The sequence below is a fragment of the Capricornis sumatraensis genome, chromosome 16 (assembly GCF_032405125.1).
Source record: "Capricornis sumatraensis isolate serow.1 chromosome 16, serow.2, whole genome shotgun sequence".
In the NCBI taxonomy this organism is placed as follows: Eukaryota; Metazoa; Chordata; class Mammalia; order Artiodactyla; family Bovidae; genus Capricornis; species Capricornis sumatraensis.
Window position 1 is genome coordinate 23,929,505 of NC_091084.1, and position 26,726 is coordinate 23,956,230.

Consider the following 26,726-nt stretch of genomic DNA (forward strand, 5'->3'; position numbering starts at 1 on the left):
GGTGACGGAGGGGCCCGGGCCCGCGGCGTGAGGGCGCTTACCTTCCCCGTGTCCTCTCCAGGCCCTCTGGGTCTCAGAAAGTGGTTCCTGTCAGCCCCAGGGGCGCTGGGCTCTTCACTGTCCTTCACAGGAAAATCTAGCTTCCTCAGCCTTTGGGCCACCGCTAGAGACACAGACAGCAGACGGTAACGGACCCCACCAGGCCGCGTCCCCGGGAGCTCCCCTGCGCCTCACCAGGGCCCTCAGGTGTGCCAGCCCTGCAACCGGGACGCGCACAGGCCTCCAGGCACGGAGCTGGTCCACCCCTGCACCTGACTGAAGGTGCCTTTTCCTCAAGGGCCACGGGAAGTGCCACCCCACTGGGCCTACGGTGCCAGCCGGGTACTCCCTCACCTCTGGGTCACTGACAGCCTACAGAAGCCCAGCCAGACAGGAGAGACTTGGCTCCTTGCAAAACTGATGACATCAATTTAAGACAACAACGCTGAAGAAAGAAATGACTTGGCTTTTCTACCCAATGAGTAATTAAAATCTCTTCATCCTTCAGAAAGATTCCATCTCAACTGAACATTATGTAATTTCCTGGAAAAAGCAGCCTCGTGGAGGCAAACAGAATAGTGAGACTGTTCTAGGTACAAAAAAAGACTGGAGACATGTGAGTGAACAGGAAGGACGAGCACGGACCTGGACGGAAAACAGGAGTATGAGAGAATCCCAGAGAAGCAATTACATAACATCACGCCACAATCTCTTCATTGTTAACTGGAGAGAACAAGGTGACCGCTCCTTCCCCCTCCAGTCTGTAACCAGGCAGTGCTTAGAAAGGAGGCTTTAAGACCAGAAGGCCAGAAAGGAAAAACAAGCGTCAGAGGAATTTAAGTGAAAGGTGAGAGACAAGCATCCAACTTGCTGGGCCACTCTGCCCTGGGATCCCAGGGCAAAGGGACCAGTGTGATTTCCTCAGGGAAGAACCAGATTTTTAACTCCATGACAACACAGCGATTAGCAACACTGCCAACAAGCCAGGGTTACCACAGCCCAACCACTGGGTCAGGAATGACCTGTCTGACTCCCCTGGAGGTCCACGCAGTATCTTGGCCGCTTGGAGAAGACTGCTCAAAGGTCAGGCTGCCATCTCTGTTGATTCAGGACGTGCTGTCCAGCAAAGACCCCCAGGGCCTAGAATCACAGTGGCCAAGCTGCGCTATTTCTGTGACCTGAGGGCGCCAACATGACTGGAAACAGTCACGTTGGAAACCATACATTAACCTGTTTATGCTTACGAAACCAAATGCACTTCAGGTTCGTATCTTCATGACAGCATAGACAGAGAAACAAGATCTTGTCTCTTAAACCTGTGAAAGTTAAACCCCACAACACTAAGGTGAATTCCACTCCTGATAAGACTTTTATTGTGTCAAGAGGAGAATGAGAATAGTCTGGTGCCTTGGGTGACTTGTTCCACACACACAACACAACAGAAGACAGGTTTTAGAAATTCATTGAACACATTTTTATTGAGCACCTACTATGTACACCAGACACTGACCCAGATGCTGGTGGTACAGATACAGCAGAAGACAAAACATAACCCCAGCCCTTACAGAGCTCCTGGCGCTTACATTCCTGCGAAATTAAGGCAAGAAAACTAACACATGGAGAAAAGGACAAGTTATGGGCCAAAGATCAGTTCCTCTGAAGAGTAACAAAGTGGATCCCCATTGTTGAAGTCAGAAGAAACAATGAAGTCCCTACAGGGTGACCCAAAAACACAGGTCCCTGCTGAGCTCCCTGCCCCAAGCCTGAGAAAGAAAGGGCTCACAGTCTCCCCTGTGCCGCATCTTCAGTGCTCCCCAGGAGGGCCGCAAGGCCAGTAAAGAGTCTGCCCCCAAACCAGAGGCAAGCAATGGTTGTGTAAATTCGTTTCAATCAAGACAATAGTCTCTCAAATATGAAATTCAATGAAGAGGAGCGTTAACTGCAGGTAATAAAAAAACAAAAAGAACTATGAAACAAAAATGGTTTACAGCATAATAATTAATGATTTCTTAAGGGAAAGAAAAGATTTTTGCCTAAGAAAATATTTAATCCTTAGCCCAGAAGTAATAAAACAGAAAATTACTATCATTTGGCAGTTTTAAATGCACTCAGATAAATTTGATTTTAAATGTTCTGCTTTTCTAAGGTAAAACAAACTTTAAAATATTTGGTCAAACTTGGTTTTCTGAAATGGTTTAATGTACAAAGCTTCCTAGAAGTCTTTGTGTCTTCACAAAACAGAACAGGGCTCACTGGCTTTAAGAGACTATAAATGAAAGAAACTATTTGAAAACCAAAATTGAAACAAGCAGACTACAGCAAGACTCAGACTCAGCAAGATGCACTGAGAGAAGAATAAGCTACAATAAAACCTCATTAATTAGAAAGTCATTAGGGCAGGGCAAGTTTGATTTGGTGAAAAATATTCATAAATTTAAAAGAAAAAATATGTAAATCCTCCATTAAATATGTGTGTATATCTATCAGGTATAAAGAGCAAATTCAATGTATCTAAATAAAGGTGTGGCCGGATAAAGATCCTCATGGACGGTACTTTAATATAATTGATGAGAGTGATTAGAAACTAGGCATATCAAGTGGGAAAAGGGTGCTTTTTAAAGAGCGTTTAAGTAGTTCAGAAACATCAGGCTTCCTTACATACAATTAATTTGCTTCAGCAAACCCTTCAGCTTTAAGTCATTATCAATTCCAGGAGGAATTAACGAGGTTTTACTGTAAAAGTAAAATAACATTTCAAATGATAAGATTCCAGCATCACCCATACCAAAAAAATAATGAACCTTCAGTTTGGAAAGCTATTACTGTACAATATAGCGAGAACCAAACGTTCACCCAGTTGGAAGCAGAAACAGGTAAGGAACAGGAAATCCTCAGTGTTGTCCCACTGGTTCCTTTACTCATTAGAAATGCAACTGCAGTCTACAATCATACAGGGGAACCACAGCTTATTCAGAGGCACTAAGCATCTCAGCAGGGCGAAAGAGGAGTATTTTTGAATGCAGTCACAGTGGGGAGCTGCAGAAATGGAGTTAGGTTTCAACACGACACATTAGGAGCAAGATGCATCTGCATTTCAGGTTTCTGAGTGACATGATTACAGCCACAATCGAGCAAATAAAAACCAAAACAACCAACACATGAACCCTGAGCATCCACATTCCTCTTTCGCATGAGGCACTGACACGGCCCATCATTATCCAGGAGAATGTGGCTTTCACTACAGTTAAATCTCAGTGTGTCTCCCAAGTGGAGTGCTTATAAAATAAGTTATTCTAAACCATGTACATTTAACTTTGGAATGGAGACACACAGATACATGTAAACATCCAAAGAATCACTCTGTTCCACGTCTGGGTCCAAAGCCCGTCCAGGCTTGGTGGAATATCAAAGAGGCTGGGACCTGATTAAACGATGACGATGCAGGAGCCCAGGCGGGGCTAAGTAAATCATTAGGAGACAGTCAAGAAATGACTGTGTCAAGTATCAGAAATTGGTCAAACAATAAGAACAGTTTAAATTATCCCAACAAGGAAGACAAGTGAAAAACAATGCCATTTCATCTTTAGAAAGAATCAAGTCACTGAAATTTGATTTCTTGTAAGTTGCTGCCATTTGCTCGGATGAGGTCTTGAAGGTTTTCCATTTTTTTTCTCTCCACCCAGTTCAAGAACACATTGACTAGAAATCTGTGACAAGAATTTAATAAAGTCTTTCCCCTCGTTCCACGTTATGCCAGTGCAAGCACTAGAAAATTCCAAACAAAATCAAGTTAGTGGTACAGAAAGTACATGAACTATGTATGCGAATATTCAGCGCAGCAACAATGATCCCAAAGCGCAAGACTAAGAGCTTCTCACAGTGGTCAGCTTCTTTACTGTCAGGCTAATCCAAAGTTAAAACTTGAAAAACTGATTAAAATCCAAACAAAACACTGTTCTTACCAGTAAGAATCATTTCCCTACCCAGCCCTTAGATATGGAATTGAGAAAATGGCCTGCCTGGTGGTGGGTCAAGAAGGTTCTACTCGAAGAGGAGACGGTGTTTCAGGAGCTCACCCCCACCCAAGCCCAGGTGTTCATCGCCTGGCCCACTTAACACCACTCACATTCTGTGAGCCCAAGCCAAAGCTGGAAGGCAGAAACAGACATACCACTTATGGCTTCCTGTGCAAAATACTTGACATCCATGTCTTCATCTTGGCCTAGCTTCTGTAGTACTGGCTTAACTTCCTCCTGCAAAGCACTAAAATCCAACAGTATGCTTTGTGAAAGGCAGTCTTCTGAGCCAGAGAAATGCTTTATGGTACGTAATATATATTATACTCTATGGTAATTTTCACAGTTTAAAATTTTTTTAATATTTTAAAACACCTATAATATTAACTTGACAAGTACTAAATAATTTCTCTAAGTCTCTGCAGAATTAGCTTTGGACAATGATCTACACATGTACAGAGCTTAAATATAAAGCAGACACCCTCAAAATTGGTTATTGAATTACTTTATTATTTTCTTTAACCTAACCCACATCTTAGGTAATGTGAAAATCACCAAATCTAATTATAGCTATTTCCGCCTGCATGGGGTGAAAACTTAAATCTACTTTTTAAAAAAAAATATTAAAAATCTTACTCAGTATCTAGAATTGGTCCAATTTTCTGTAGAGATTTGGCCACATTAAAACGGACATTTGCTACTTGGTCTCCTGCCATTTTCAATACAATCGGCAGCATCTGCTTAGTGGTTATTTCCTGACCACAGGCTTCAGACAGTGCCTTGAGAAAGAAATAAGACAGCACATTAAAATACACCTTTTTTTTAAAAAAAAGTATCCCCAAATCTCAAGAGCTAAGAAAGTAACTGGCCGCCAGGAAAATGTTTCTAGTGTAAGCATGTGATGAAAGATACAAGGTAGAACAGAATCCCAGAATTAGACCAGAATTCAAAACTGACTTGACTGTAGAGTTTAACACCAATTGAAAAATTGACAGTTTTCTCTCATCTCCTAAATATCCAACTTAATCAGTATTAAGAAATATAGTCCAAACAGAGGACAACATATTCAGGATTCAGAAATATAGTCCTGAATAACTGGTTTAACACCAGAGCTTAACAAACAGCTATGTAATACTTACATTAATGCAGAATAAAGTGGTCATTCTATGCAGGTAATTAGGATCATTCGCCATTACTAACACTTTGGGAACGATGGTATTTTGGGCCCACTCTGTACCAAACTTCTGAACTAGTTTCATGAGGTTATTGGTGGCAGCTTCCCGGATGGCATACACTGCAGAAGAGGTGAAGAAGATTTTGGCATGCTGCTCACATCACGAGCGTAACCTGGTTTACTTTTCCTTACGCCATCGTCAAAGGTGGGCCAAAAATAAAACTGTAAACACTCCAAATTTAGTCAGACTGCGATGGCAAGCATGCTCAGCTATGACTTCTAATATGCTGATGTGGTCTGACTATAGTTTCAAAATGTCCAAGGAAAAGGGAAGTAAGGAGCTCATTACAGGCATCATTAATTAGCAAATATGAGTGCCAACTATGTGCTATGTGTCACAGAAAGAACGCATAAGTTACTTGCCCCCAAAGACCACATACTCAAGCAGAGAAATGAAAAATCATGCGTTCTGAGAAGTCATGGGGTCTAGGACACATTATAATAAAGCATGCAACAGTAAGGACCCTGAGGGCGTAGGAGTTTAGAGGACAGAGAGCAGGGAGGTCTGGGAAGGCTGTGGGAAACACAGGCCTTGCACTGGGCCTTAAAGATCATGGAGGGTTTGTGTAAGTGGAGAGAAGAGGGGACGAATTCCTAGAAAGGACAAAAAAAGCTACCCAGGGCACAAAGGAAAAACTGGAATCTGTGAGACTGTAAGGTTGAACAGTTAGGGTGGAGTCAGACCGAGCTTCATGAAAGCTAAATTTAGACTGTAAGGAAACCAATGGTGGGTTTTTAAAGCAAAGATGTGGCCCTATGACCAATGTGGTATTTTAGCAAGATTATTTCAGCAGCAGCAAGAACAGCTGAGAACAGCAGCAAGGAGGCTAGTCAGAGGCCACTGTCCTCGTCTACACAACAGCAAATAAAAACCTTAGACTGACTTGCCTTTTCTCCCCTTAAAAATGTTTCTGTTGAGGCAACACGTCAAACTCCTTCTGTGAATATACGTGCCTGCTTTAATATCGTAATTCCCTACAAGGTCATTTAGCAAAGACATCATAAATCTAGATAATAAAGGCCTGAGCCACATCTTCTCAACAACTAGTTACTACATACAACAGCCAACAAAGACAGGTATGGCAACGCTTCATCTTACACGCCCAATACACTCAAAGTTTGGCCTTAGGTAACAAGTGAAAGGTCAGTGCCGACTCCTTCTTCTACTCCTCCCTCCAGGGGCGCCCAACGCTCCCAGCTGACAGCTGGGAGTGACAGGCACCCAGGCCACAGCTCTGAGCCCAGAAGACTGACACTCGGCTCCCAGCCAGGAAACGGCCGGTTCTTCCCAGGCCACAGAGTCTCTCAGGCGACGCCACTGGTGAGCACAGGCCAGACACCTGAGCCAAGAGGCTAGATTGTTAGCAGCGTGCAACCTGACCGGAGCGTGGGAGAAGCAGCCTGGGAGGGATATTCAGCAGCACTCTCGAAGGAACACGCTCAAGTCACCTGTTCCACTCTAACAAAAACTCCCTCCCTTCACCAGCAGTCTTTGTTTTGAGCACACCGTCCCCCACCAACTTCTTCCCATCTGTGTCTTCTCCCCTCGTTGTTTATTTGCTTGAGATTCTTCTCATCCTAATGCCACTGCCACAGGGAAGGGATCTCATTGCCAGAGTAACCAGAGACTAGCGCTCGGCCTTGACCCAGACCTTAACTGCACTCAACTCCGCTTGGCCAGACGCCTACTATGTTCTTGGCTCCTCTCAGTTTTGCTGTGAAAAGAATGCAAACAAACCACTCCACGGTTCTGCCTCTCCTCTCTGCTTGATTTGTCTCTCTCCCTCCTCCTTCTTCCCTCTCCCCTCAGGGTCTGGCTGGTGTTCCTCTGAATTTCTAAAACACTCTATATGTGGTGTATATGTGGTGTATTTCTAACTTTGGTACTTTTTCCTTCCTCATATAAAAAATAAATTCCCCTTCTAAATTCCTCTCTCTGATCAACACTATCCACTCAACCACGGGAAAAGAGGGTAAGTGATACCGTCTTGCTTCTAGTTCTCTGTACTTTTTCACAATATCCTCTTAGTACTTTAATAAGCAAAAAAAGTTTCTAAAAATTGAACAGATCACTGATCACTACATGGCAGTTATCTAAAATGCAAAAACAAAACCTCGAACAATTTCAGAGCTGACATTTCATTGGTTCAAAGAATGCTTGCAAAGGCCACTTAAGTATGCTGCTGCAGAAAAAGACACAAGGGTCTCTTCTGCTCCTAAACCGGAAGACAAAAAATCAGAGAAAAAAAAAAGCATTAATTAACCTGCATTGATGGGTGAATTCTATATAGAAAAGATGTCAGGAATTCAATTATTTGTGGAACAACAGGATTTTAAAAGTATCTCAAAATTAAGTGTAGAATACTAGCTTTCAAAGAAAGTATGGACCAATCTGCTGGGACTCACTAACATTAATATTAATCAGAAATAATATGAACACTTTATTTCTAAAAAGAGATTATCTTTCCCATGATTTCACCAAACCCTAGTTTCGTTTAAGAAGAAAAAAAATGAAGCCATACAGAGACAACTTTAGAGGACAAGAAAAAGAGAAATAAAATCTTTGCAATCTAGTTTGAAAACAATGAGATTATCTACATTTACATGTCTTTAAGAAATTTACATTTTTTGCACCTCTCCTCTTCACTTTTTTAACCATATGATCCAACTGGCAACCCACTCCAGTAGTCTTGCCTGGAAAATTCCATGGACAGAGGAGTCTAGTAGGCTACAGTCCATGGAGTCGCAAAGAGTCGGACGTGACTGAGCAACTTCACTTTCACTTTCTTCAAAAAAAATCAGTTTGGCAAGGATTGACATCTTGCAATGTGTGATGCTTCATCCGGGACGTTAGCATTTCTGTCCACTGATTCAGCTTCAGTTCAGCACAGTTATTTAACACCCACTACACCAAGTCCTGTGCTTTACGCTGGAGGTATTCTTTTAAATCACTCAGGAGAGCTGGGTTTTTTCTTTTCGTTTGTTTGTTTTGACCCTTAAAACCACCTAGCTGCAGAAGCAGACACAATATCCCCACTACTCCCAAAGGAGGGTCTCAGAGACACCCTCAGAGATATGCTAAAGTATATACTAAGGTGCTGTGGAACTGAAGCAAGATACCCATCATAATCACCAAAATATGGAACCAAAGCTCACAAGACATTGTAAGTCCTCAGGGCCCTCATCTGCACAGATCTCAGACCACATGGAAGCTGCCAGGTCTGGACAGGAGGCTAACACTGGACCTCACTGGTACAGAGAGGCCCTCTCTGACCCATCGCTGCCCAGCAGACAAGCACAGACATCCAGACCTGAAACCTTGTTCAAAAGTCAACTGCTAACAAGTGAACACATAAAGCAGTTTTATATAAAACATCAACTGTGTATTTTGATAAGCAGCAGTTTCAGCTTTTTTTTGTAACACAGTATGTGGCACTAGAGGAAAAAGAGTCTCTGATTGCTGAAATGAGTTATGCTGTAAATGCACAGAAAAGACAGCGAGCCTCTCACCCAAACCAGAAACTGGGGCCCTCTCTATCCCAGGTGACATGCGGTGTCTTCCTTCCATGCCCTGACACCTGTGCTGCACCACTGCACACCTGCTTCTCTATGTCACCTCAAAGGAGCCCACGAGCCATTTCTTCCCCCAGGTCTTTCTTCTGATTCCAATCCCTGTCCACCTCAGTCTACAATGGCTGAAGACACAAAGATGGCAAAAGATGGTGGAACAGAAGACCTCTGGATAAGAAAGGAGTGAGTACATGTATGAAAGAGAAAGTTTAAAAATAATGTAAGGGAAAGAGTGAGAAATAGAACAAAGAGATTGTTCAATGAAGAAAATAAAGTTTAAGGTAGAAAAATTGGTAGAAAACAGAAATGTCAAACTTTTGATCAGAACAAGCTAATTGGACTTTAATGGAAGTCTGTCTTCATCCCTACACTGGTAAAACAAAATATGGTCAGACTAGGGTTCCTTTCTGAAAAGGAAATACACAAACAAAACGGGATGTTTGCAAAAACACAGGACTCCCATTAACTTATTTACTTACCATGGTCCACAAGCCAGGCCATACATAAAGAATTCAGCTTTTCATCAAAGAATTCCACACCCTATGGATACAGAAGATTCCATTAATACATGTCTCCAAAGTTTAAAAATCAAGGTCTAATTATATTACACCAAAGTGACCTGAAAGCTGAAAAATCACTTATTTCCAAATAAGCTGAATTCATGGACCAGCCAGAAAAAATAATACCATGAGGTCTGATTTACAATCTATAAAACTACTTTATTGGATAGAAATCATAAAGAAAAGGTAAATGAGATGGCCCAGGGACTGCTAAGTGGGAGAGAAGAGAGTGGCCTGGAACCAGACACTACACTGCAGAAAGAATGCAGAATGGACAGTCTGCCAAAAGATCTCCACGGAATATCTGTGAAAATGAACCATCAGGAAAATACCAGTCAGAAATACTAATAATTCTCAAATTTTTCCCTCTTTGGTTAGTATCTCTTTTTTTTTGGTTAATATCTTAATAAATCCTTAAAGATAAAGAACTTGACATCAAGAAAGAGACTCCTCCCCAATTACAGAGAGCACCCCGGGATCCACGGGAGAAAGCAGAGAGAGAATAAGCAGACACAGGACTACAGGTGAGGCAGACCCATCCCAGGTCTCCCCATCACCGGTGGCCAAACCAGCATAGGCCACGAACGAGCTCCTTAAGCTGGTTTACACAGACCCAGCACCGTGGACTTCACATCGTCTGGGAGATGGCTTTCCCCGCACCTCTCTCTTGATGCCTACATGTTCACACTCTTCAGCTTCTTTGGAACCTAAGAAGTTTCTGACCAGTGACCATATATTTTAAATAAAGAAATGTTATACAAGTGCTTTCAAAATATAATAAAATGGCTTCATAATAACAGGTTATGAACAGGCTTTAGCATACACTTGGATTACCATGTCTGCTCTCAAAGATTTATTTTTCATTTCAGGTCATGGATTTCTCTGAGTCCTAATTAACTTTTATTTCCTGATTCTTGTGATTTAGCCTTATATTTACTCACTATGGTCCATGAATCAGGCCATACATAAAGTCTTGAAGGAATTTTATAAATTGACTACCTGAAATAAAAGTCTTTATGGATTTTTTTTTAAAGAATAAAATACATAATACTAACAGATGTTGAAGCTGTATAACAAAACACTTCTGACTGATGCATGCCACCCCTGCTAGGCAAGCATGAAGCAAAGTCACCAAGTGTTTGTTTCCAAGGAACAGAGGTTAAAAGAAATGGTACTGAAATTCACCCTCCCCTCTAGACAGTTACTTCAACCTTCAGCAAACCAGTTAACCACTGCTGCTTTCCACTCTGAGTCATGATAGCCAACACTTAAGAACAGAAGATGACACTCAGTACTTGGGAATGGCAGAACAACTCTGGGAGACAGTGGAGGACATGGGAGCCTGGCGTGCTGCAGTCCGTGGCCACAAAGAGTCGGACACGACTTAGCAACTGAAGAGCAACAACAGTGGGGGAGAAAACTGACCGGATGACTTTGTCTGACCCCATTAGGTATCCTCTACTTTTTGAAAGTTCACTTTATATCACTTCACTTTTACAAAAGAGCTGTAAAAGAGTACATGTCTTCACTAACTGAAAGAAATCTAAATTGGATTTCTCCTTTAATGAAAAAAAGTGAAAACAGTGTTCAGTGTTCATTTTGCAAGAAGCCAATGAACCCTTAGACAGGCAGCAGCAAGCGTGGCACAGCCAAGCTCCCTCCCTGAGCACTACACTCAACATCTCATTTCAGCATCAGGCCGCCACTGCTCCAAACTGTGTCTGTGGGCATCTGTGCTTTCTCTAGATCTATTTCATGTATCTGTTAGCAGGATGTGTCCTAAGGTAACTGCTTCTTTGCTTTACACCATCTTAAGCTTGCAAAAGCGCTCTTAGGGATGCTCTACTTTCAGACAGTGGGGAAACCAGTACACTGCTATCTCTGGCACCTATTATGGAGAATGGGACACTTCAAGTTTTATAAAACATGATCCCACAGACATGCACAAATTTCATAAACTAAGTACACCAAAATAACAACATAAATTCAGTAGTCCAAGAAAAGAAAAAATAAATCTCATATGCTATGATATGAAAGGAATAAAAGTAAAAGAGGCGAAACAAATTGCAGTAATACTGGCTATAAACTGACACATTGTGAGCTTTCTCAAAAACTAGTGAAGTATTCATTTCTCTCAACAATCAACAAATGTTAAGTGCCTGATTAATGCCAGGCACTATGGGAGGCCCTGGAAATAAAACACTGAACACAGCCCTGCCCAAAAAGAGATCAGTTGTCTATCTCCTCATCTAGATTTTAACAGTTAATAGTAAAGTGCAGCCACCATGATGAGGGCACATCACATCAAACTCGGAACTGACTAGGGTACCTGCTATAAAAGAAAGGAAAGGATGTGACTATAAAACCCAGCACTGAAATTTTAATTAACTTGTTATCAATAAAACTATTCATAAATCTCAAACAGTAACAGATAATGTGATAATACAAACTCTGGCCAAAATATTAGCATTACAAACTTCAACACTCCTTTTTCATACAGGGAGTCCTCAACTCCCTTTAACCAGAATGCAAGAAAAGTGGTAACCAGAGACATTTGCTCAGAGTATAGGCAGAGAGGGAAGCTTCCCTGAGCAAAAGTCAAATCTCGAAACCATACTCCCCTTTCTTCTCAGATAAATATTCCTTAAGTCACAGAGTCATTAAGTATCACAAAATCTATGTGACATGTATCAAGAAATTATATATTCTTCTGTGGCTTTGCTTTCAGATGGTGGGGAGGTGAAATGTGTTTTTATAATACATTTTTGTTAGATGCAAATGCACTGATGAAAATGAAAACCACTCTACAGGCAACTGACAGAGACCATACTTTCTCATGCCTCTAAATGAACATAACCGCAAGAGCCATGTGGGCCTCCTGCTGGCCCTGGGGAGTCTGCTCCACTATGTGATGCTATCCTTCAGCTCACAAGAGCGCCCACACTCACCAGCTGGCCCGCCAACAGTGGCATATACTCGATGATGGCCAGCCGGACCCTCCATTTGGCATCTTCAGCCAGCTCCACTATGGCAGGGAGGAGTGACTGGGAGAGCTGCTGGATCCCAATCACTTCATTTACACAGTCCAAATTGGAGATGATGTTCAAACGAACTTCAGGACACTGCAAATACACAAGACCCAAAAGAGCACATATAAAGATCAAGTTCTCTGATCAATATTCTCCTACCACCATGATGAGCAAATACATTTTAAAATGCGAAAGTGTTGACGTGGATGAAAAAGCTATTGTCTTGGAAGAAATACTTAATACTGAGTACACAAATAATTCAAAGTGCAAAATTTAATTGACTTAAAACTCTCAATGAAAAGTCTATAAAATGTAAAGAGCACATAAGCTATGAAATCAAATTACATGTATTCAAATCCCATATCGACCACAGCTGAAACTTCAGGTGGCTTATTTTACATCTGTGCCTCACCTTCTTCATCTGTAAAATGGGAATAATAGTAAGACCAACCCTCAAAAATAAGATTGGTGTGAAAATTACACATAATGATAACACATGCAAAGCACTGATGATCACACCTGGCAAACAAGATAATTTTTATAATATTATATCTAAATTTAAATGAAACTTTTCAAATAAAGATCCATTAAGTTTAAAGATAAGAAAAAAACAATGAATATAATCAGGAATTAGAGAAGATGGACAGCCATTTTTACGTCTGTATCAGTGGCCCATTTTCTCGGGAACTTGTAACTCTGTGCCCAAATGCCATCAGTGGTTTAAAATAAGTTACTTTTTCAGTGACACCCCAAACAAAAACCAAACCAAATCACCGACTATCAAAAGACAACAAAATTTACAGCCAGACTCACCTCATCCTTTAACTGAGCTAAAAAGAGAGGTAGAAGATGTTCAATAGTATTCTCTTTGCCCAAAATGGTGGACAACCCCATAATTACAGAAGCTAGAGCCGACTTGACATGTTGATTTGTGTCAGACACTAATTCCTAGAATAAAGTCAAAATTAAAAGCCTTTAGTTTTTTTTGCAAGACAACAGAAAACTTCCAAATGACTTCTCAAGGAATTTTAAAAGACAGTGCTCTTTCAATACTGATTAGTCAATAGTTTCCTCAGACCATCTGTCAGATAAAATAAACCTATGCAAAAAAGAGCATTTTGTACTTACAAAATATTAATAAGTAATAAATAACAGTGTCAAACATTAATATAACTGTCCCATTCATCCCTGGTCCACGTTTAAATTCAAAGAGCTTTAAGGTAATACAAACAAAAATTGAGGTCAGGTTTACCTTCACACAGGGCAAAGTGAAACAAAAAATAAAGTTAGGTTTACCTTTATATAAGGCAGAATTTGATTCATAATTATGGTCTCTCTACCTTCCATAGGCAAGTTCTCACAAAGTTCTAAAATATACAAAGAAAAAGAAAAAAAAAAATGCTTATGTAGAGCCATTTACAAGGAGCCAAATGAAGAAATTTAACCAGATTTATCAAGTTTCAAGTTAAATCAAATCATATGTTTAAGCAAATAAGTTCCAAGGAAGAAAAATGGCTGCTTTTAAATGCACCTTTTGGTCAATCTATATGCCACTGTGTACCAAACCAATCCAATCTGGATTGGATACTTTTTTTTTAAACAGAAGTTATTTGCTTTTAAATATATAAGGGAGTAGCTTTATGTGACAATGTTAACATTTCAACACATTAAAATCATCACTATTTATCTGAAAACATAATCTAAGACCAAAAAAAATAAATACAAAATTCACTGACATAAAAAAATGCACCCAAGTGATCCAGTTACAACATAAACTGACACCTTAACCTTTTACTTTATGGGCAGCAGCTGCTCGGACTTCAGCTTCACAGTCTTTGAGTAGGTTCTGAAAGGCGGGGATGAGGTCATTTAGGGTGATTTTGGGACCCACAGCTTTCTGGAGCTATAAAAGAATTTGTACAGGTTTTAATGCACTCTAATCAAAACAACTTAACAAGCACAATGCAATCGTCAAGTACAGACAGTCTCCAACTTATGATTGTTCAACTTAAGATTCTTCAACTTTAGGATGTTGTGAAAGCAATACACGTTGACTAGAAACCAAATTTCATGTTTTGAATTTTGATCCTTTCCTGGGCTAGTGCTATGTAGCACCACCCCCTGTGATGCTGGGCAGAGTGGGGAGCCCAGAGCTTCCCGTCAGCCGTGGAATCACAAGGGGGAACAACCGATACACTTAAAACCACTCTGTTTTTCACTTTAAGTACCAGTATTGAATAAATTACATGAGCTATTCCACATTTTATTATAAAACAGGTTTTCTGTTAGAGTATTCTGCCCAACTGTAGGCTAATGTAAGTGTCCTTTAAAAGTTTAAAGTAGGCGAGGCTAAGCTATGCTGTTCAGCAGGTTAGGTCCATTAAATGCACTTTCAACTGCAGTGGGTTTCTCAGGACATAACCCCATCATGAATCCAGGAAGGTCTATGTATATTTTTGCCTCAAGCACTTCCAATTCAGAAACTTTGGGTTATGACAGCAAATCTGTGGGTTTCTGAGGGTTTTCTTCCTTTCAGTACTTAAAAAAATGTCAGTGCACTACTTTACCTCTGAAAATTTGTCAGCTACCATATAGCGAACTCGCCAAGATTTATCTTCTGCTGCTTGTCGAAGTGTAGGCATCACCAAAGCCTCAATGTCATCCTGAGACAGTAACTGGGCAATACTGACACAGGCTTCCACAGCTAGCAGGCGCACTGAATCCTAATGAACAAAATTCCTTTCTGTTAGTCAGACAGTATTTACTGAGAGCCATGAGGCAGTGTGTGGTTGTGGTAGTGCTTGGGTGTCCTTAAAAAAAACACACACATTATAAGCAGTTCATGTCTTTATGTCTTGAAACAGCTGAAATGGCAGGCATGTCAAAGCCATAAAGGCAGAAATGACTGTTCTCTGAGTGAACAGCAAAGTTAACGACGTTGGTTAGAATACAGAATTTTTAGTAAGGAAAATGAAGTAAAAATGTAAAGATTATGTGAAAAAAGAACATTTTAATGATGTCTCTAAATCCTCACAGTAGGAAGCTGAGCATTAAAAATGAAAACCATGCTTGTACCAGTTGTTTATAGAAGATCAGAACAGAGGAAGAGAAAGGGGATAAGGGTAAGGGAGTTCCTTAGGAAGCTCAGTTTTCAAACCACTCAGTTTAGGATGGCAATAATGCGAGTTTGGGCATGAGATAATGACTCGGAAAAATACACAGAAAAACAAAAATTTTAAGTAATTTTTAAAAAACATTAAATTTAAATGCTGATGATCAAGGACAGAATAACTTTTGAGATAGCCAACCCTAGAAAACCCAGCAGAAAAAATTAGAAAGTTAAGGGATTAATGAACTCAATTTCCCAAATGTAAACTGCCAAGTACCAACCTAGTATCTATATATCCTTTGTAAAAGTAGTAATATACAAATAGATAGATCAATGAAAAATCAGGAATTGAGACTACAGATTGGGGAATCATAAATATATTAGTAGGAAGTGAAAATACATAAACATCTGAGTCCCCATATGAAACGTCAAAAACTGTAAAAGTATGTAACATACTTATACGTGTGTATCTGTGCACACGCAAGCACACAAGAGGCAACAGTGCCTCCAGCTTTCCAAAATATTATATGTTTTAAAAATTATAGATCAACAATAACCTACTACACGCCCAAGATACTCACTACCCTATCTAAATGAACAGGCTAAACAAGGCAGAACTTTATCTTTGGTACTGGTCATACACCTATTTTCAGATTCCAAAAACTATGCTGAATCAAGGAGCTACTTTCATCGATGTAAATACACACACCCATCAATACTTTTTCAACTAATCAACTACTCTTCTCCCACAACTCCTGATTTTCTTCCCTGTATCTGCTACTCCTTCCAGAATCTTCTCCATCTTAGCAGTGACAGCAGTATCCACCCAATTTCTCAAGTAAAATCAAGAAATCTTGATGCGTCTTCCCTTCTTCCAATTCAATCACAGTTCTACTGACCACCTCCAAACCGATCACCAGATTCTTTCCATCTTCACCATTCCACCCTAGTTTACCACTGTCTCTTGTCAGGATTGTTGTAAAAGTCGCCTAACTTGTCTTCGTGTTTCTATTCTCACCCCTCACCTTACAATTTAGTTTTCCACCTACAAGCCAGAACAATCTCTTAAAATTTTAAGTTACATCAAATAACATCCCTGATTAAAATCTTTGTGTGTTCTCATACACCTAGAAAAGAAAACCCCAAAGCAACACACTGTTTAAAGGTCCCCCACAATCTGGGCCCTGATTGAAAAGTGAAAGTCGCTCAGTCGTGTCCAACTCTTTGCAACCCCACAGACTGTACAGTCCATGGGATTCTCCAGGACAGAATACTGGAGTGGGTGGCCGATTATCTTATCCAAATTCTTATCAGAGTCCTTTTCACCCACTATGCTCCAAGCACAGGATCTTTACATACACTAAATGTCCTCTCCTCTTGGAACTCTCTTTTCCTAGAGCTCTGACACACGTGGAAAGGGTGTCGCCGGCATTTTTCTGTTCAGGTTTCAGTTTATGGCACCTCTTCATGGCTGTTCTCTGACTGGCCAGTCTAAAAGAATGCTTATAATCACGCCCCGCCACTATGGTACCCTATCCGATTCCCATCAGTTTTTACGTTTATTTGGCTGCACTGGGGTCTTAGCTGCAGCATGTAGGATCTTTTGATACAGCGCACCAACTCTCTAGTTGTAGCATAAGGGCATAGCAGCTGTGGCAGGAAGGCTTAGCTGCTCCACAGCTGATCCAAGCATGTTGGATCTTAGTTCCTTGACCAAGGATCAAATCTATGTCCCCTGCATTACAAGGCAGGTTCCCAGCCACCAGGGAAGTCCCTCCATCATCGTTTTGATCCCTAATATTTTATCTGTTTATTGTGCTTTCTTTCATTAAAATATAAAGGGCACAACAGCACCGTCCCTCATTTAACACTGAAAGCCAGCATGAAGAATAGTGCCTGATTCATAGAATGTTCTCAATAAATACTTTCTCAGTGAATGCCTAAGAAAGGAGCAGCAATTCTATCAGTGGTCACAGTGAACACACACACACACGTTACAACTAAACAAATAATTCTTTCAGCATCCATTGCTGTTAATACCACAACAAGACATGCCTCTTGATGAAAAGCAGCCTCCATCTAACAAAGTGATCTCACTGCCCCCAAAATATCAAATCAGCTCTCATTAAGCCTCTAGATCAGGGCCGAGGCAAATACTGGCCAAATATGGAAAGCAGCTAGTTTCTGTAAGTAAAATTTTCCCGGAACAGCACCATGCCCGTTAGTCTGCATATGACAGTGTGTGACACACAACAGCAGAGCTCTGTAGTTACAACAGAGACTGTCTGGTCCACAAAGCCTCAAATATTTACTATGGGGCCCTTTACAGAAAAAATCCACAAATCTCCACTCTAGATTCAACTACCAATTTTGCAGGACAAAAGAAAACATCGAGTTATACCATGGGAAATGTAATCAACAAAATCTCAAATAAGGAGTCTACACCTCTCCAGTGTGACAATCATTACCCTACTTACTCCCTACTTCTGAGCGCCTGAAACGCAACTAGCGCCACACATTCTAGTGGCAGTTACTCTGGATATACTGGGTTAATAAAAGACATTACTAAAATCAACTTCACCTGCTTTTCACTTTTTAAACTATGGCTACTGTGAAACTTCAAATTAACAGGTAGCTTACGTTGTATTTCTGTTAGATAGTGTTGTTTTAAACCATACTTTATGAATAGTAAAAATGCAAAGAAAAGTAAGGAGGTGGTTACCACAAAAATCAAGATACAGTGTTACAGTCTTAAGGGGGTAGGGAGTAGGAACTGGGAGGGGAGTGTGTTTGGGAGGCAGATCATGCTGGGCTTCCTGGATAATGGCTATCAAAGTTCTGTATCCTTTCATAGACGAAAGTTACAGGATAACATGCCTTGTATTACTTAAGATGCATATTCACTTTGTACTGCTTTGTATATATTATTTTAGCAAATTTAAAAAATTATTTTGAAAGATTTATCATCTTCAGATCTAGAATCTGAACATGAGACTCAAGGTATGTATCTGCTGCTCTGGATCCTGTACACATACAGTGATCCGAGGGCAGAACTAGGTAAACTGTTCTTCTAGAGTCCAGGAACTCAGGGGGCTGATTCTCCAAAGCACCATAAGAAGAGCACTACAGCTCAGCAATGAAGGTCACAACTCTGGAGCTAAGCTGCCTAGACTCAAGTCTGCACTCCAACACTGCTCACTATGCAACCATGAGCAACTTGCTCCAATTTCCTGTGCCTGTTTCCAAATATGTAAAATGGAAGTAATGACCTCATGGGGCTGTTGTAAGGGCTGAATTACTTCACATATGTAAACCACTTAACCAGGCTGAAAGAGATTCATTTGGGTGCTTACTAGCGTATTATTATTGCTTTTTGTTGTTATTTAGTCGCTAAGTCATGTCTGACTCTTTTGCCACCCCATGGACTGCAGCCTGCCAGTCTCCTCTCCAGTGAGATTTCCCAGGCAAGAATGAACACTGAAGGGGGTTGCCATTTCCTTCTCCAGAGGATCTTCCCAAACCAAGGATTGAACCCGCGTCTCCTGCATTGGCAGATGGATTCTTTACTAGCACTGAGTCACCAGGGAAACCCATTATTATTGCTAATTTCTACACTGATGAGATGGAGATTCTTGGATTTATAACTGCCCTCATACAAAGTTATCCCATACACTCATAGAGAGGATGCAGAGGGTCAAAGAGCCTTCCCAATACATGCTATGCTTGTTTACCTGAATGCCAAAATTCCAGGAAACATTACTGTCCCACAATAACTCAGCCTGCAGTACCCAAAGATATAGCTACTCTTTAATGTGGCTTTGGTCTTCCTTCCTAATTATGGCTCCCAATTCCTCAACTCCCCTTCAACAGATGCTAAATGAAAAAGGAAATCACAGTTTGGCTAAGAAAGAACTATAAGGACACTGGGATGGGTAATCTTAAACTTTAGCCAGGCCAGAATTAAGTAATAATTCTGAAAAAAAAATGATCCTAACATGAGAACCAAAACATCCAAAGAAATTCTTCAAATGTAAGAGCATATTTGTGTACTTTAATTACTAAGAGTTAACCTACCTGTTCATCTGAAGCTAGATTAGTAAACAAAGGAACGATTTCACTTTTCACACTGTCTAATTCCAAAACTTTTGCAAATTCACCCAATTTGGAAGCAGCAGCACGGCGTACCATTGGTGTGTCGTCTGAGCACAAGGAACGGAAGTACCTGCAGCAAATAAAATAATGAAGGTATTTCCTGTTACATGCCACTGATTAAGCATCCCCCCAACACATACAGAAATTTCAGAGGTTTTCTCCTACAAACATCAGGCATTAGACTTCTACTCACAGAAGTAACAAAGGAAAACCCACTGGTACCTTCACCTGGACACTGGTAACTGTTGTCATCGATCTGACTACCCTGATACCAGCCACTCACTGGTAACAGGGTAGTGTGTATCCTGTCAGCTGTGAGCTCCCAATAACCCCAAATAACTAAAAAATACCATATCTTACTGTCTAATTTCTCCTTTGACAGCAATGGAAGCTCTGGGATAGCAAACGCTGAACAAACCACATGCGGATGTGCGAGAGGTGAACCAATCCCCACTCGCTAAGCGTTTCACCAGAGGTACGAAGTGAGCCTCCAGAGCCACTGGCGTGTGCTCCTGCGAGATCTGCCTCAGGGACTCCACAGCCTTGTCTCGAACCACAGTCTCTTCCACAGTTGCCAGGCTTTCCAGAGGAGGCTGGACAGACCAAAATGGAAAACCAGAGAGAAAACTTACTCAATCAGGTTAGATACAGATTATCATCTTTTAAAGTGACTGAAAGGAGGTGGGACAAGCAACCAGAATGTTAGCTACATCACACCAAACAGTTACTCTCAGTTCACACTGTGATGGCATATGCTGTGTCCAACCTGAAGACACGATTTCTATAGGACAGCCAAGGTTTCCTGTCCCAGATGGCAATTCCCAGATGGTGTCTATGAATGACATGGTGGAAGAGACCTGACACGATATTAATACCACTGTGAACTGAATCACTCAATTTAAAGGCTGTGTAGCCAAATTCGACAGAACCATGTGTACTTCCTCAAGAGTGAGTGCAGAAACATGACCACCACTGGGCACCACAATTACAGGAGGACCCCGCATCAGGACACCGAGTGCACGGCGTCCGGAGTATCATTCTACCATTCCTGGAGGTGGCAGCTACCTCTGTCAATCCACTCCACACCACTGACTTTTCCAAACTATTAAAGGCTGAGTGCAAAATTACTTTCCTCAGAATACACCCAGAATTTTTCCATGAGCCAGACACAGAGTGGGACGTTATGAAAGAACAATTAAGGTAAAAGTACAGAGACAGCAGGAAACCTTGCCTGCAGCTTTAGAAACAGTAGAGACCAAAGGGGTTGGCCCTGACTAGGATCAGTGAGTGAGCAGGGCACAGACAGGGAAAAGCACAGAGGGCGGATCCTCTGAACTGCTGCTCTTCTGGGTTTGCACTCGGTCCGGGCAGATTCAGGATACAGCATGAAGTGCCAATGTTAAAGACAAAAGCCACATGTAGAACTGACCAGGAGAGTGAAACAGAATTATGAGTCAAAGGAAACAAGGGAGTCTACATAATACATTTCAAAAATTATTTGATACAAGGTACTCAGCTTTCCTAAGGGAAATTTCAGAAGCCCTCTGAAAAGATACTGTTTTCTTAAAAGCAAAGGCCTTTCATGTTCTGTCCACTGCCTTCTCTGACCTCCTCTCATGCAGTATCACTGATAATCTCTATCACTACTACAGAAGAGCAAGCTCCTGTCTCTTGATTAAAACTTGGCCTATTTCTCCATGACCTTTTCCCACAGCCCTGGGACCACCACTTCCGCCTACTCTAGCACCAACACTTTATACTGCAATCAACCAGTTTCACACTTCCAAGGCTCCTAAACTCTTTCTTTTAAAATGATAATTACTTTTAAATTCTAGCACTGAGGAGAGGGAAGAAATAAGGCCATGATTTCCTTGCGCTAGTTTACTTTTAGGAGGGGGGGTGTCTTTTGACTTTTCTTAATTTTTAAAGATTTACTTATTCAAGTACAGTGGTCTTACAATGTTAATTTCTGCTGCACAGAAAACTGATTCAGTTATACATATATATTCTTTTCCATTATCGTTTTATCACAGGACATTGAATACAGTTTTATATTCTAATGGAGAAAGATAACAACTCATCAGCGCAATAACTAGATGGTGTTGAATGCTCTGTAAAGAGAACAGGGGGAATTCCTTGGTGGCCCAATGGTTAGGACTCTGTGCTTTCACTGCTGAGGACCAGGGTTCAACCACTGGGTGGGGAACTAAGATTCCACAAGCTATGTGGTGCAGTCAAAGAGGGGGTAAAAACAAGGATGATGTGGTAAGGGATGAGTGGGGAAGAAATTTCAGGTTGAGAGGCCAGGGAAGGCATTGCTGAGACACATTAAAGCTGGCATCTAAATGATAAGGAGCCAGTCACAGGAAGCTCAAAAACACATGTTATTATAGGGACTATCCAGGGCAGTAAGCTTGGTATATTCAAAGAACAGAAGGAAGACTATTGTGAATGGAATGAGGTTATTAAGAGGGAATATGAGATAGGCTCATAGGGGCAAATTTTATAAACTAAGGTTCAAACTAAGGTAGAAATTATGAATTTTCTAAGAACCATGGAAGGGAGTGAGTGATCCATCTCTGGGTGAAGAGTGAACTGGAGTGGTGGGCAGAAGGCATGAGTGGAAAGCAACTAGATTACTGCAATAATCTAGAGAAAAGACCACGTGGTCTAGAAAGACCAGTGGAAAGATGAGCTAAGTGGTAGTAGAGATGGAAGAAAGAGAACTGATTTGGAATACATGCAGAATCTACAGGAGTGACTGACGGATTTGATGTGGGAAGTGAGGGGAAATGGATTCAAGAATATCTTCCAGGTTTTGGCTGTGCAACTAACTGGGTAGATGGTGATGCCATTTACTGCAATGGGACAACTAATTAGGATACATTTTGGGGAAAAAACTGCATTCTGTTTTAGACATACTAAATTTGAAATGCCTGTTTGACACCCAAGTAGAAAAACCATAGCAGATATATATAACACAGATATTTATATCTTTCTACATATATCTATATCTGGAGCTCCATTGAAAGGTCAGAGGTAAAGACAGAAGTCATGAGAGTCAGCAATATAATAGAGCCCATATTGAAGCCTTGAAGCATACAACCCCATCATCCTGCGCAGCTGTCAAATTCCTAGTCATCTTTCACACCCTAGTTCAGACATTCTCTCCCAAAGAGATCTTCCCCTATCACCCTGGGTTAATCCCTTTCTCTTTTATGTGCTTCAAATGTTTCCATCTAACACATAGTAATTACTTGTTGACACAAAAGGACAGAGGCCTTATTACACTCCCAAAAGCCCAATGCTCATCTTTAACATGAACATTGTAACTTCAGTGACTGATATAGAAGGTTCTCAAATGAAATTCACAAAGGAAGTCAGAATCAAAAGTTACACTTAAAATGAAAGACAAAACTAATAAACATTTCCAAAGCCACAGCATTGTTAGATGAGAATTAAGATTTCCACCATAAGAGGGAAAAAAATCATGAACAGAAACAATCCAGTCCTTTTTCTCCTAACTGCTAAAGTAACAAGTCAGAAAAGAGAAAGTTCCCACATTCACAACCAGAAAAAATAAGAAAGGTTGAGTCCAAAATGCCTACATTATTTGTTCTCTCAATAGCTAACACTGTGACTATCCCTAAAAAGATCCTGCATAAAAAAATGCTGCACTGTGCCTATCACCAAACAATGTACTATTTATACTGCAAAAGTTCTAGAAGGAGAGCAGGCAGAATATACTCACCAGCAAACAGTGGGCAAAGTCAGGACCTCCCACCAGGCCAGTGAAATTCCCCAGCTGCTCAGCAAGAGCTAACAGTACCTCATCTTCATCATAAATTGTATCTGGAAATGACAAGAACCCAGTACTCATCAACAAGGATAGCTGGCCCAAAGCTGGACACTCATACAAAACTAGGAAGAGACTCCATATGTAAGCAGACGATCTGCCGCCATCCTAACAACCTTTTCCTCCTTCTCAATCAAGTGTCTTCATGGATTTGTTTTACAGAAGGAACTAGAAATTCATAATTGCACATCAATTACTTTTCTATTAGCTAAATAGTTAATATCTGAATATGTCCGGCAAATAGTTAATATCTGAATATGTCCGGCCACAACATTACAATGTATGCTCTGCCCTGTTTCTTCACAGTAGAAACAACAGGCTCAGTTTAGTACTTACTAATACTATGGGCAACAAATTCGAAACAGTCCAAGTTTTGAAAGCCATTGGAAAACAGAAATGCCCAGGCCTTTCCTCAAAGAGTCACATACCTGTAAGAAATGGCAGCAGTTCAGTTCGTGTCCTTTCTACTCCAAGCGCTAGAGCAATTGTTGATAATTTCTTAATACTATTGAGACGGAGCTTTAAAACAAAAAAAAGGTAGAAAGAAGAATGAAGTAAAGAAGCACTTGTGATTTAGACCAAAAGAGAGTAGCTGAAAACAGGTGAGGTAATGGCATACATATAAGAAGAGAAAAAAACCTTTGATTTACACTTTATTCTATGAGGAACCTCAAAAACAAGGGAACACGCCTTCTTTAGCTAAAGTAAGATTTCTCAGGAGAAACCCTCTGACGGGCCCATTAAAGAAATGAAAGAAAATACAATATCTGGAAAAGCGAGACAATTTTAAAGAGAGAACTGTAGCAGTGGTAAAGCAGGTGAGATGGCTGAGTACCACCCCAGGCTTTTCAAAGAAAAGTTCCATCAGAGCTGACATCCCGCCTCGGTTACTTTAGCCACCCCACCTAATTTCTAATTTCCACTCAAGCCGGGCCAGTTTCCAGTAGGCCGCGAGGAAGGCAGTCATTCCCCTGCATTTCACAGGGCGCCTCGGCGTCCCGCAGCCCCTCGCGGCCCCGCGCCGCCCGCCTCCCGCTCGCCCCGCTACGGGCGCTGCCAGCCCCGGGCTGGACGCGGCGTCCTCACCGCCAGGCCCAGAAAGGGCGCCCGGGCGGCAAGCCGGTTCCCCCACAAGCACCCAGGACCAGGTGGGACGCCGGGCCGCCGCCTCAGCGGGTCAGAACAAGGCATGCGGGGCAGGCTCCGGGGCCGCCGGGTCCTCATGGGTCCCTCATGGGTCTCTCCTCTCCTCTCCGTCAAGTTTCCGCTCAGAGTCCCGGCTTTCAATCCCCGGGCCTCCCCCAACCTCGGGGGCCGGCTGGCCCCCTTCCCTCCCACGCGCCCAGCCAAGCCCGCGTCCGCTGCCGGGCGCGACTCCAATACCTGCACGTCCTCATTGCGAAGCTCGTCGATTAAGACCGCGATGGGGTAGAGCGAATCGTCTCCATCTCCGCCGGCGGCCCCCGAGCCGGTGGCAGGCCCCGCCGCACCCGCCATGTTCTTCCTCCTTCGCCGGGTTACCGCCTCCCGCTGAGCGCCCTGGCCCCGCCCCGCGCCCTGGCCCCGCCCCGCGCCCTGATAGGCGGGGCTAAGGCCACGGCTCGGCGGGAGCGGGAGTCCGGGAACTGAGTGCCTGCAGAGCAGGTGGGGACCCCCGCCCGGTCCCCTTTTCCGGAGCTGTAGGTCTGAACTCCAAAACACAGGTGGGCTTAGAAGGCGAAAGGAGCCCCCGTGTCCTTTTCCCAGGAGAAAGAAATAGGGGCAGGGATTCATCCTGCTCGTGCTGATCTGAAGGCGTCGGAAACCTACCTGAGTGACGTGTGCTGTGCCCTCTTAGGACTCAGGGGACCAAGAAGATGCTCGAGGCCAGGAGGAAAAAAGACTTAGCGCCTCCCTCCCCCGACTTCATCCTGGCCCGGAGCCATCTGGGTCTCCAGCCCTAATTTCCCCCGCTATATCCTCAGGCTTCCACAAGCTTCCACAGAACCCCTCCACCCCTTCCTCCGGCCTGTGCGCCAGAATTGTATCTGGCTCCTGCTCCGTAAGACAAATACCGCGGGCGGTGAGAGAAAATGAACAGTGCTATCCAAACTCCCCAGTCAATATTTTTTCCGCTTTCTCCATGCAAGCTGTTAAAAACATGCTGCTCTCTTGTTGTTGTGTTTCTTTTCAGTTTGCTACTGGAATGCTGCCTTCTGTTGTATTTTCTTTCTCTTATTTTTTAGGTCTTTAGCATGCTAGAAGTACAACAATCAAGCAAAACTAGGACAAGCTTTAATCCTTCCAAATTGGGTGAAGCGGCTACTTTGCTTGTCCAAGAAAGGCTAACCTGACCTCTCTAGAACTCCAAGAGTCCTCAAAGGCAGTGGTGGGAGGTGGTCCGAAGATATGAGAGTTCTTGCAAAGTTTAGTAGGAAGTTTCCATTTACCCTTGTGCAGGCAGCACGGAATAACTAGAATGTCCTGTCTTTTTCTGTTTTGGACTATAAGCGGCTTAGAGTGATAGCTACCTGTGGTGATCACAAGCTCTGAAATGGTAATTTTATGTGTCTGATGAATAAAAAAGGAAAATTATCAATAAACCTAATTTCAATTCAGTTCAGTTGGTCAGTTGTGTCTGACTCCTTGCGACCCCATGAATTGCAGCATGCCAGACCTCCCTGTCCATCACCAACTCCTGGAATTCACTCAGACTCACGTCCATCGAGTCAGTGATGCCATCCAGCCATCTCATCCTCTGTCGTCCCCTTCTCCTACTGCCCCCAATCCCTCCCAGCATCAGAGTCTTTTCCAATGAGTCAACTCTTCACATGAGGTGGCTAAAGTATTCGAGTTTCAGCTTTAGCATCATTCCTTCCAAAGAAATCCCAGGGCTGATCTTCAGAATAGCCTGGTTGGATCTCCTTGCAGTCCAAGGAACTCTCAAGAGTCTTCTCCAACACCACAGTTCAAAAGCATCAATTCTTTGGGGCTCAGCCTTCTCCACAGTCCAACTCTCACATCCATACATGACCACTGGAAAGACTAGACGGACATTTGTTGGCAAAGTAATGTCTCTGCTTTTCAATATGCTATCTAGGTAGGTCATAACTTTTCTTCCAAGGAGTAAACGTCTTTTAATTTCATGGCTGCAGTCACCATCTGCAGTGATTTTGGAGCCC

At 42.1% G+C, this 26,726-nt stretch overlaps 1 protein-coding gene across 1 annotated transcript; it reads right to left on the reverse strand.

Annotated features, from left to right (window-relative positions):
• Positions 1–1,541: 1,541 nt before the first annotated feature.
• On the reverse strand, positions 1,542–25,062 carry PPP2R1B (protein phosphatase 2 scaffold subunit Abeta). Its single transcript, XM_068988998.1, has 15 exons — positions 24,949–25,062; positions 23,994–24,084; positions 23,461–23,561; positions 20,070–20,302; positions 19,632–19,779; positions 15,016–15,171; positions 14,237–14,351; positions 13,745–13,815; positions 13,262–13,396; positions 12,368–12,541; positions 9,339–9,399; positions 5,195–5,349; positions 4,692–4,834; positions 4,211–4,302; positions 1,542–3,804 (listed from the first exon to the last, which is right to left on the reverse strand). Exons 1-15 carry the CDS (start codon positions 25,060–25,062, stop codon positions 3,788–3,790), a joined length of 1,806 nt encoding a protein of 601 aa, XP_068845099.1. The 3' UTR covers positions 1,542–3,787.
• Between the last annotated feature and the right edge of the window lie 1,664 nt (positions 25,063–26,726).

Excerpts from the sequence above, each read along its gene's own strand:
- PPP2R1B (XM_068988998.1), bottom strand. The coding sequence starts at position 25,062 with ATGGCGGGTGCGGCGGGGCCTGCCACCGGCTCGGGGGCCGCCGGCGGA. Across the intron at positions 24,085-24,948 it reads TTCGCAATGAGGACGTGCAG|CTCCGTCTCAATAGTATTAA; the intron begins GTATTGGAGTCG and ends TTTGTTTTAAAG. Across the intron at positions 4,835-5,194 it reads CCACTTTATTCTGCATTAAT|GCACTGTCTGAAGCCTGTGG; the intron begins GTAAGTATTACA and ends TTCTTTCTCAAG.